Consider the following 12,183-nt stretch of genomic DNA (forward strand, 5'->3'; position numbering starts at 1 on the left):
GCAGCTTCTGAGCTCTCTCTGGTATAATTGTATGTAACCTTTCAATCAGAATGTTTAACCCCTTGATTTATGATCTTAAACCCCATTATTGGGATGATTTTAACTTTTAATATCTAAGGGAGTCTTTCCAAAGCTCCTCCAAAGCACAGCTCAAGCATCTGGCTTTGTGATCTCCAACTGGAATAGCTTCCAGCAATGAGGAAAAAGAACATTTTTTTTTTTAGTACCTCTGGCCTTTTTTTTTTTTTTTAGTCTATTTTATCCCTGTTTATATTTATGCTTTCCTTTTTATTAGTCTTTTTTTCCATTCTGTACCTTCCCTGATTTCTTGCTCGTTTGTGTAGTGGTTCTGTCATTGAATTTTCCCTTTGCAGACCGAGTGTTTGGATAAAGAGGGATGTGGCTGATGGAAAACAAGTGGAATGCTCAGTCAGAGCATAACCTGCTGCTTCTGGATTTCTTGGTGGCACTCCCAGGGCCTGTAGGGACTTCTTATTCCCCCTGACTCCTTCTCCACAGGCAAAAAAATTCAGCTTATTGAGGAGGAAATACTTAACTTGTGTCCCTGCTCTTTGTGTTTGGAGAGGGAAAGAGAAACCTTCGTCTCCCAGTCCTGTCAGTCTGGTCCTTTCCCACTAAATCCACTTCAGATACATGGGGTTTTTTTTTGTAAAGCCATTTGAAAGACTTAATGGACTGTGATTTTTCTCGTTGTGGAAGAGCTGTAGTGAGGCTGAGAGTGACACTTAATAGTCTGTCGAGAGAAGATGCATAAAAACCCCCATCTCTGGGTTTTTTTTAAGAGAACAGTGCTTTTGTTAGTCTGGGATTATTTCTGGCAGCATCACAAGCCTCACATTGGAGTGCTTCAGACTTAACTTATATAAAAACACTTCTCTGGGTGTTTACATGAATGAATTGGTGCCTTTTCCTTGCTTTTCTCTCAGCCTCCACCGAGCATCTCCCTGCCAGCTTGTGCTGACCCCCTCCTGGCTGGCTCAGCTCCTTGATTCTTGCCCTCCTGGCAGTGGGAAATGTGACCCTGTCTGCTTTCTTTTCCATCAGCCATGTCCAAGTCTGCAGTGAAGATCTCCTCAGACCTGCTGTCCAACCCCCTGTGTGAGCAGGAGCCCTCGTTCCTCGAGATGGTCACGGCCTTCGACACGGCCATGAAGAGGATGGACTCCTTCAACCAGGAGAAGGTGGATTGGCTTTGGCTGGAAAATGGGAGTGCTGGGAGTGTCCTGGAGGCATGGAATGGTGGGAGTGTCCTGGAATCACGGGGTGGTTGGGGTTGGGGGGGATTTGAACCCATCCCATTCCACCCCATCCCATGGCAGGGACACCTCCCACTGTTCCAGGTTGCTCCAACCTGGCCTTGGACATTTCCAGGGATGGGGCAACCAGAGCTCCTCTGGGAATTCCATCCCAGCCTCTCCCCACCCTCCCAGGGAAGGATTTCCTCCCAAAATCCCATCCAGGGATGGGGCAACCACAGCTTCTCTGGGAATTCCATCCCAGCTTCTCCACACCCTCCCAGGGAAGGATTTCCTCCCAAAATCCCATCCATCCCTGCTCTCTGGCAGTGGGAAGCCATTCCCTGTGTCCTGTCACTCCCTGCCATGTCCAGAATCCTCGTGTCTCACCTCTTTCCCTTTTTATCATCATCCCCAAGACTTTTCCCACAGGGGTTTCTCTAATCTCCCTCTTCAGGCTGGGATTTCAGCTCCCATGGGAGAAATTCCCTCTCTTTTGGTTAAAGGACATCGTGGTTGTGCTCAGAGTCCCTCCCCACCCCATGGTGGGATCCCTACAAACCCATCTTTGTGCAAATGGGATTTTCCAACAATCCTGACGTGCAATCCTCCCTTTTTTGCTTTCCACAGGTGAATCAGATCCAAAAGACAGTGATAGAGCCTTTGAAAAAGTGAGTACCAACCATCATCTCCTGGGGTTTGTCCTCATCTGGAGCTTTGGGGATGTGGGTCCTGGAGAGAGGCTGGAAATCAGCCTCAGAGGGACAATCCTGCCCTGTCCTGCTGGCCACACTGCTTTTGGTACCTTAATTAAGAATAATTTTAACCTTTTTTGCCACTTGGATCCACTGCTGCCTTCACCTGTAGCTTAAAGAACTCCTGAGATATAAAAACATGGAGCATCCTGGGCTGGAAAGGACCCCCAAGAGAGGAATAATTCAATTTGCTCTGTTTATGTGTTGGTTTTTACCTCCAGCAGAGGAACAAAACCACCTGGACATCATCCAGGGGGGTCAGAAATTGGCTGGTTGAGCAAAAGTTTCTTTCATTTGGAAATTTTCCTAAATAAAAAAGGAGAGAGTGGAAGTTCCCACATGTTTATAAATAATATTTAACAATAATATTTCCATGTAAAGAAGGAAGAGAGGCTGCAGAGCCTTCATAGCCAGAGGGGTTGGAAATGAGGGGAAAATGCGCAAATCCCACAGTTCTGTCACATCTAGATTGCAAAATTTCCACCTTTTCCAGGGTCACAGGCTGTACCCCCAAACCTTTCAGGATAATTCAGTTCTCTCCCAAATATCCCCTTAAATCCCAAGATTTGCTGTTTTGTTACAGGAACAGAGCCAGCGAGCAAAAATAAAATGAAATTACTTTAATATGACAGTAAGTGTTGCAAATTGCTGAATAACAATTTCAGTTTAGGTTTGACACACACAGGGGTTGTCGTGGTTTAGTTGGTTTGGGGTTTTTTTTTTCCCCCCCTGAAGTTGTTGTTTCTGCCCAAATCTGAAAGTAAAATCTCATGGATCATTTAACACCTGAGGTTACAGCATGTTCCTGTCTGGGGGATGTTTGGTGACTCAAGTTTTACCTTGGTCCTCTATCCACAACCAGAAATTCCTGCTTATTTAAGGGAAAAAAAGAAGAAGAAAGAAAGAAAAAGGGAAAAAAAAAATCCCAGCCTTTTGCTGTGGAATTGTGTTGCTTATTATCTAGATTGTCCTCATGAAAGATACATTAACTTTTTCTTCCAGCATTCTGTTAAAATTGGAAGAACTTGTGTTTCTGAGATATTCTGGGGTTTTTTTTTTCCCCTCTCAGCTTGTGTTAGTTGGTGAAATGAAAGACAAATCCCTTTCCCTGCAGACCTGCCTTGGGTTTGAAATCCTGGGGTGGTGAATTCAGGACAAAAAATCCATTTCCATGTGCCCATGGGAGATGCTCTGAGGGCTGGAACTGTGGCCAAATCCTCTCCAATTTTGGGAGCAGGAACCTGCTCCAAGTCAAAGGCATGTCCTGGCCACTATGCCAGGGTGACCAGGACATTCCCATGGCCAAAACCTCTCAAATTTTGGGATGTCCTGGACAAAGGGATGTCCTGGTCACCATGTCAGGGTGACCAGGACATTCCCATGGCCAAAACCTCTCCAATTTTGGGATGTCCTGGACAAAGGGATGTCCTGGTCACCATGTCAGGGTGACCAGGACGTTCCCATGGCCAAAACATCTCCAGTTTTGGGATGTCCTGGTCAAAGGGATGTCCTGGTCACCATGTCAGGGTGACCAGGACATTCCCATGGCCAAAACCTCTCCAATTTTGGGATGTCCTGGACAAAGGGATGTCCTGGTCACCATGTCAGGGTGACCAGGACGTTCCCATGGCCAAAACATCTCCAGTTTTGGGATGTCCTGGTCAAAGGGATGTCATGGTCACCATGCCAGGAACCTGCTCCTTTGCATGGAGGACATTCCAGGGTGACCAGGACATTCCCATGGCCAAAACCTCTCAAATTTTGGAACAGGAACCAAAGGGGTAGTGCTATGCCAGGGTAGCCAGGACATTCCCATGGCCAAAACCTTTCCAGTTTTGGGATGTCCTGGTCACCATGCCAGGAACCTGCTCCTCTGCATGGAGGGCATTCCAGGGTGCCCAGGACATTCCCATGGCCAAAACCTCTCAAATTTTGGAGCAGGAACCTGCTCCAAGTCAAAGGGGTAGTGCCATGCCAGGCTGGCCAGGACATTCCCATGGCCAAAACCTCTCAAATTTTGGGATGTCCTGGTCAAAGGCATGTCCTGGTCACTATGCCAGGCTGGCCAGGACATTCCCATGGCCAAACCCTTTCCAGTTTTGGGATGTCCTGGTCAAAGGGATGTCCTGGTCACTATGCCAGGCTGGCCAGGACATTCTCATGGCCAAAACCTCTCCAATTTTGGGATGTCCTGGTCACCATGCCAGGAACCTGCTCCTTTGCATGGCGGACATTCCAGGGTGACCAGGACATTCCCATGGCCAAAACCTCTCCAATTTTGGGATGTCCTGGTCAAAGGCATGTCCTGGTCACCATGTCAGGGTGCCCAGGACATTCTCATAGCCAATCCTTTCCAGTTTTGGGAACAGGAACCTGTTTCAAAGCATGGGGCTGGTGGTGTGCCAGGGTGACCAGGACATACTCATGGCCAAAACTTTTCCAGTTTTGGGATGTCCTGGTCACCATGCTAGGCTGACCAGGATATTCCCATGGCCAAAACCTCTCCAATTTTAGAACATGAACCTGCTCCAAGTCAAAGGGATGTCCTGGTCACCATGTCAGGGTGACCAGGGCGTTCCCATGGGCAAAACATCTCCAGTTTTGGGATGTCCTGGTCAAAGGGATGTCCTGGTCACCATGCCAGGAACCTGCTCCTTTGCATGGAGGACATTCCAGGGTGACCAGGACATTCCCATGGCCAAAACCTCTCAAATTTTGGAACAGGAACCAAAGGGGTAGTGCTATGCCAGGGTGGCCAGGACATTCCCATGGCCAAAACCTTTCCAGTTTTGGGATGTCCTGGTCACCATGCCAGGAACCTGCTCCTTTGCATGGAGGACATTCCAGGGTGACCAGGACATTCCCATGGCCAAAACCTCTCAAATTTTGGAACAGGAACCTGCTCCAAGTCAAAGGGATGTCCTGGTCACCATGCCAGGGTGCCCAGGACATTCCCATGGCCAAAACCTCTCCAGTTTTGGGAACAGGAACCTGCTCCAAGTCAAAGGGGTAGTGCCATGCCAGGCTGGGCAGGACATTCCCATGGCCAAAACCTTTCCAGTTTTGGGATGTCCTGGACAAAGGGATGTCCTGGTCACCATGTCAGGGTGACCAGGGCGTTCCCATGGCCAAAACATCTCCAGTTTTGGGATGTCCTGGTCAAAGGGATGTCCTGGTCACCATGCCAGGAACCTGCTCCTCTGCATGGAGGGCATTCCAGGGTGACCAGGACATTCCCATGGCCAAAACTCTCCAGTTTTGGGAACAGGAACCTGCTCCAAGGCAAAGGAATGTCCTGTCCTGGTCACCATGCCAGGAACCTGCTCCAAGGAAAGGGATGGTGCCATGCCAGGCTGGCCAGAACATTCCCAATCTCCAGTTTTGTGTGAGAGAGGAAAAGGCTCCAGGGAGACCTCAGAGTCCTAAAGGGGCTCCAGGAGAGCTGGAGAGGAACTTGGGACAAGGGATGGAGGGACAGGACCCAGGGAATGGCTCCCACTGCCAGAGGGCAGGGTTAGATGGGATTTTGGGAAGGAATTCCTGGCTGGGAGGGTGGGGAGGGGCTGGGATGGATTTCCCTGAGGATGCCTCATTTCTGGAAGTGTCTGAGGTGAGTTTGGAGCACCCTGGGACAGTGGAAGGTTGGAAGGGGGTGGATCTGGGTGATCCTTCAGATCCATTCCCACCCAGCCCATTCCATGTTTCCCTGACTCAGGACACTCCGTTATCTGCCCAGTCCTCAGTTCAACACCAGGCTGTTTACTCCAATCTCCTGGCTGCTTTCCATCTCAGCAATTCTCTCCAACTTTCTGAATTTCCACGATGAGAGGTTTATTTTTCCCCTTTTCCTGCCCTTTGGCACCTGCAAAGCTTCACCCTGTGTGCCTTTAACCAGCTTATGTTCCATGCTGGGGGAGCTTCATCCCCACTCCAAGAACAAAACTGCTCCTTCCCTTCCCTCCTCCTTCCCTTTGTAGGTGCATCCCTGCCCAGGAACATTTCTGAGGAGCCCAAGGGTCCATTTTGAGGCTAATGAGATGCAGGAGAGAAATGCAGAGTTTGCACCTCCCTCCCTTTGTCCTGCTGGCAGATAAACCCCAGCACCAGTTCTGGCAGAAAAGTTCCAGATTAATGAAAGCTGCCTTGAGGAGCTCTTCTTATTTCCAGTTAGGTTTTCCTTCCCCTCGCCGAGGCAGCTCTCCCAAGCCTCTCCCAACTTTGCTCTGACCTAGAAAAAAAAAGGCTTTTTAAAATTTTTTTTTTCCTCCAACAGCTGCACTTTATTACATCTTCACTGGTGGTCTTTTATAGTTTATTAGCCAAAGAAAAAGATAAGTATAATCCAGACAATTATCATTAGTGGTAATATATTGTAATCAGAGGCACATGGGCAGTAAAATCTCCATTCAGTTGTCCAGGGATTGGAGTTTCCAGGCAAATATTGGGGAATTTGTTAAATCATGTTGAAAAAAAGCAGTAGTAGATTTAGTTGGGGGGGGTGGAGGCTTGTATTGTTTCAATCTTTCTGCTTCTGGGCTCGTAGGGTTATTCACAATTTGGCTTTTTGAGCCCCAAGAAGCCTTTGGCTGGGAATGACTCATTTATTTTCAGGGAAAGAGCAAAGCTCCAGTGAGAATATTGCATTTTTTCGGGGGGTGGGTTGGGCGAGGAGCTGGGCAGGAGGGATGGGCTCCTCTTTGGGAGCTGCCTGTGGAATCTCACACCAGAGCAGAGGATTTGGGGCAGAAGGGGACAAAACCAGCTGGGTTGGACTTCACTCTCCCAGTTCTTCCCAGTCAAGGCAGGGTCGGGGATTGGGGATGGAGTCTTAATGTTCCATATTGTGTCCGTATTTAAAGAAGGAAGCGGCTTAGATGAGCCAGGTGGTTTGGAAATCCACAGGATTTAGGACCTTTCACGTTGGGAGAGGATTTCCAGGGCCACAGGTCTCAATTTAACTGACTCTGTCTGACTCTGTCAGAGCAAGGAGGTGACCTGGGCACCTTGGCTTGGTGCCATTCCCTTATGGCATTGTCCTGCTCACAAATCCAGAAAGGTTTTGGCCATGGGAATGTCCTGGTCACCTTGGCTTGGTGCCATCCCCTTGGAGCATTGTTCTGTTCTCAAAATTGGAGAATTTTTGGCCATGGGGATGTCCTGGTTACCCTGGCACAGAATCACCCCACTGGAGCATTGTCCTTGTCCCAAAACTGGAGAGGCTTTTGCCATGGGAATGTCACTGTCACCTGGAATTGGTGTCATCCCCTTGGAGCATTGTCCTTCTCCCAAAATTGGAGAGATTTGGCCATGGGAATGTCGTGGTCACCTGGAATTGGTGCCATCCCCTTAGAGTATTGTTCTATTCCTAAAATCGGAGAATTTTTGGCCATGGGAATGTCCTGGTAACAACCTTTTGACTTGGAGCATGTTCCTGCACCCAAAATTGGAGAATTTTTTTGACCATAGGGATGTCCTGGTTACCCTGGTACAGAATCACCCCATTGGAGCATTGTCCTTGTCCCAAAACTGGAGAGATTTGGCCATGGGAATGTCCTGGTACCAACCCTTTGACTTGGAGCATGTTCCTGCACCCAAAATTGGAGAGATTTGGCCTTGGGAATGTCATGGTCACCTGGAACTGGTGTCATCCCCTTGGAGCATTGTTCTGTTCCCAAAATAGAGAATTTTTGGCCATGGGAATGTCCTGGTCACCCTGGCACAGGATCATCTCACTGGAGCGTTGTCCTTGTCCTAAAATTGGAGAGGTTTTGGCCATGGGAATGTCCTGGTACCAACCCTTTGACTTGGAGCATGTTCCTGCTCCCAAAACTGGTGAGGTTTTGGCCATAGGGATGTCCTGGTCACCCTGGCACAGAATCACCCCATTGGTGCCATTCCCTTGGAGCATTGTCCTTCTCCCAAAATTGGAGAATTTTTGGCCATGAGAATGTCCTGGTCACCCTGGCACAGTATCATCTCACTGGAGCGTTGTCCTTGTCCCTAAATGGGAGAGGTTTTGGCCATGGGAATGTCCTGGTACCAACCCTTTGACTTGGAGCATGTTCCTGTTCCCAAAATTTGAGAGGTTTTGGCCATAGAGATGTCCTGGTCACCCTGGTACAGAATCAACCCCCTGGAGCATTGTCCTTGTCCCAAAATTGGAGAGATTTGGCCTTGGGAATGTCATGGTCACCTGGAACTGGTGTCATCCCCTTGGAGCATTGTTCTGTTCCCAAAATAGAGAATTTTTGGCCATGGGAATGTCCTGGTCACCCTGGCACAGAATCACCCCATTGGAGCATTGTCCTTCTCCCAAAATTGGAGAGATTTGGCCACAGGAATGTCACTGTCACCTGGAATTGGTGTCATCCCCTTGGAGCATTGTCCTTTTCCCAAAATTGGAGAGATTTGGCCATGGGAATGTCATGTTCACCTGGAATTGGTGCCATCCCCTTGGAGCATTGTCCTCCCAAAATTGGAGAATTTTTGGCCATGGAGATGTCCTGGTCATCCTGGCCCAGGATCATCTCACTGGAGCGTTGTCCTTGTCCTAAAATTGGAGAGGTTTTGGCCATGGGGATGTCCTGGTTACCCTGGCACAGAATCACCCCATTGGAGCATTGTCCTTCTCCCAAAATTGGAGAGGTTTGGCCATAGGAATGTCATGGTCACCTGGAATTGGTGCCATTCCCTTGGGGCATTGTCCTTCTCCCAAAATTGGAGAATTTTTGGCCATGAGAATGTCCTGGTCACCCTGGCACAGAATCACCCCATTGGAGCATTGTCCTTCTCCCAAAATTGGAGAGGTTTGGCCACAGGAATGTCACTGTCACCTGGAATTGGTGCCATCCCCTTGGAGCATTGTCCTTCTCCCAAAATTGGAGAGATTTGGCCTTGGGAACATCATGTTCACCTGGAATTGGTGCCATCCCCTTGGAGCATTGTCCTCCCAAAATTGGAGAATTTTTGGCCATGGAGATGTCCTGGTCATCCTGGCCCAGGATCACCTCACTGGAGCATTGTCCTTCTCCCAAAATTGGAGAGGTTTTGGCCATGTGGACGTGTTTGTCCCAGAATTGGAGAGGTTTGGCACTGGGATGTCCTGGTCACCCTGGCATAGTACAATCCCTTTGATGTGAGGCATTGTCCCACTCCCAAAATTGCAACATTTGCCACAGGGATGTCCTGGTCACCCTGGCTTTGGCAGGGGTGACACAGAGGGAGGTGCCACCGAGGTGCCACCACACAGGGGTGGGTGTCAGACCTGTGGGACACCCCAGAGGTGCAATCCAGGAGCTGCTCAGAGCAGTGAGGGATGAATTCCATCAGAGCCGTGTATCACCAGCATCTGCCAGCAGCACAGCTGGGAGGAGTCACTCAGTGAGTGGGGATCCCTCGCTCCATCTCCCTCCCTCCATCCCCATGGTGCCTCAAGCTGCCAGGCAAAGGCAGCCCAGGCTGGCCAGGAGCAGCTCCAGGGGTGCTGGACCGGAAGCAGGAAAAGCAGCTTTCATGTCCTTAACGAGCCCCTAATGAGGATTTGGAGCAGCCACATGGCCACCTAATCCCCCACGCTGCTTCCTCATCCCAGCCTCTCCATTCCTGCACCTTTTCCCTCCAGGAGGAAGGGCTGGCTTTCATTTCCCCCTTCCTGGTGGGTGGACGGGCCCCCACGGATGTGTGGGCATGAGCTCAGGAATGGCAGGAATCCAGGAATCCAGGAATCCCCTTCCCTGCTCCAGCCTCTCCTGGGCCATCCTGGTGCCTCTCCAAACTTCCCCTCACCTCATCCACCCTCCCTTCCTTTGGCATCTGATGCTTCCCACCTCTGTCATTCCTTTTTTTTTTTCACCTGTCCATCACCAGCTGCAGATCTTGTCCACTTTTGTCCACTTCCTTTTGGTTTCATATCCAAGATATCCCAAAAAGAGCCCTAGGGAAGAGCCACGTGTGTGCCAGCCAGGTCCAGCTCACAGGCTGCCAGTGAGGGTGTTTGAGATGCTTGGAAACAAGGAGAATTAAAGATTTTACCATTATTTTTCCTGGTGCCAAAGCTCCAGCACCCCTTTCCCACTGGAAAGGGGGCTGGAGGAAGCAGTGGGATGAGGATTTGGGATGGAGAGGGTGAGAAGACAGAGAGGTGACAGAATGTTCCCACTCCTCGAGCATCCCCACCATCCCCAGGGCTTCCCAGCAGAGAGATGGGAAGGAATTTCCAATTTCCAAGCCCCAGATTTGTCAGCTGGGCTGAGGAAGAGACAAATCTGGCAGCACCAGGAATCCTGGGGCACTTTTATCTCCCCAACCCCATCCTTTCATTACGGGGAGCTGAGGGGAGCCTGGCATGGGAACATGATTTGGAATGCAGGGAACGAGGTGATTTAGATGTTTTTTCCAAGGATAAGCTGTCATCCTGTGAGGAGTTCACCCCCAGGTTTCCCCTCTCCCCCCACAGCCACGAGCAGAGTAATTTGTATTTTCTTTTCGTTATCCCTGCGTATCTCCCCTCACCTGCTCCTCTTAAGCTGCCTGGGCTGTAATCCCCTCTCAGCAGCCTTCCCTGAAAAGTGACAGGGAACAACAGCAGCTTATTCCTCAAGCTGCTTTCATGGCAGGCCCTCTAAGAGCCCCTGTGCTGCTTTACCTGCACTTTGTCACCATTCCCACCAAATTTTCTTTGGAGTCGCCTTTGATTTTCTTGGCTTTGCATTAAAAAAAGGAAGTTTTGGGTTACAGAGGGTGGTGAGGGGGATTTGGGAGTGGTTTTGGCTGTCACAGCCCCTCATTCCCTGAGGAGGAGGATGGTGTTGGGATTATTGATAGTATCAGGAATTAGGAATATGTTTTTCATGGTGAGAATAGTCAAACCCTGGCACAATCTGCCCAGGAGTCACCACCCATGGAAGTGTTCAGAAAATGCATGGATGTGGCACTTTGTGGCTTAGTGGTGCTGGGTTGGTGGTTGGGCTGGGTTTTAGGGCCCTTTTCCAGCCTTGCTGGTTCCATGACCTGTTACAAACCCCACACCTGCTCCAGGGTTCACAGGGACAGGAATTGTCCCTTGCTCCAAGTGCATGGAATGGATGAGCGGAACATCCAGGATTTGCTTGTGAGGCTTCCCTGCTCTTTCCCCATGTCCTGAAATTCTCTGTGGAGTTGTTCAGGCTCCATTTCCAAAGGGCCCTTTGGCTGCTGCTCCCCTCCCAGTTGATCCCAGTCCCTTTGCTGCCAGGAGGGGTTGGTGGTGCTTCTCCAAAGGCTTTGGAAAACTCTCCTGATCCTTGCAGGGGTGTGCTTGGAGGGCTTGGCTGTGTCTGTGGATGGCAGAGGCTCTGCAGAGCCTTGGTGCCAGGCTCTGCAGCAGGAGCATTTGTCAATAACGTGCATGAGATGGTTGTGGAGACACTGGGGCCACGTGTGGAGTCAGGAATTCCTCAGAACAGCTTGGCACCAGCAGGAGCCCAGCTCTCCCTCTCCCCCTGCACGGGTGTTTGGCACCCCTGGCACTCACCCTGGGATTGTGTTTCTGTCCACACAGGGAGAAAATCCTGGGCAGGACTTGGAACCCCTTCTCCTTGAATCCCAGGGCAATTCAGAGCTGCTGGGCTCACGGGCAGTTCAGGATTCCTTGATTCCTTCAGGAGCCAGAGGCAGCTTTGCCTCAGTCCAGAGATCCAGAGCAGTCCAAGGAAGGCCCTTCCCTGCCTGAGCTGAGCTGATCCTGCCTGGAAATGAAACCTGGGAGAGTGTGGGAAGAGTTCAGTGGGCACAGGGAGAGCTCAGTGGGCACTGGGAGAGCTCAGTGGGCACTGGGAGGGCTTGGTGGGCACAGGGAGAGCTCCTTGGGTACAGGGAAAGATTGGTGGGCACAGGGAGGGCTTGGTGGGCACAGGGAGAGCTCCTTGGGCACAGGGAGGGCTTGGTGGGTACAGGGAGGGCTCAGTGGGCACAAGGAGAGCTCAGCTGGAGCAGGGAGAGCTTGGCTGGCCCAAGGAGAGCTCAGTGGGCACAGGGAGAGCTCAGTGGGCACAGGGAGGGCTCAGCTGGCACAGAGAGGGCTCAGCTGGAACAGGGAGAGTTCCTTGGGCACAGGGAGAGCTCAGTGGGCACAGGGAGAGCTCAGCTGGAACAGGGAGAGTTCCTTGGGCACAGGGAGAGCTCAGCCACAAATG

At 50.5% G+C, this 12,183-nt stretch overlaps 1 protein-coding gene across 1 annotated transcript in view; it reads left to right on the top strand.

Moving 5' to 3' along the window:
- The window catches only part of BIN3 (bridging integrator 3), a 50,986-nt gene that overhangs the window by 26,853 nt on the left and 11,950 nt on the right, over positions 1-12,183 (top strand). Inside the window, exons 5-6 of the mRNA XM_054650657.2 lie at positions 1,066-1,202; positions 1,887-1,927. Of these exons, the coding sequence (XP_054506632.1) occupies positions 1,066-1,202; positions 1,887-1,927 (178 nt within the window). The remainder of the gene's footprint in view (positions 1-1,065; positions 1,203-1,886; positions 1,928-12,183) is intronic.

This window comes from Agelaius phoeniceus, chromosome 30, assembly GCF_051311805.1.
Source record: "Agelaius phoeniceus isolate bAgePho1 chromosome 30, bAgePho1.hap1, whole genome shotgun sequence".
Classification (NCBI taxonomy): domain Eukaryota; kingdom Metazoa; phylum Chordata; class Aves; order Passeriformes; family Icteridae; genus Agelaius; species Agelaius phoeniceus.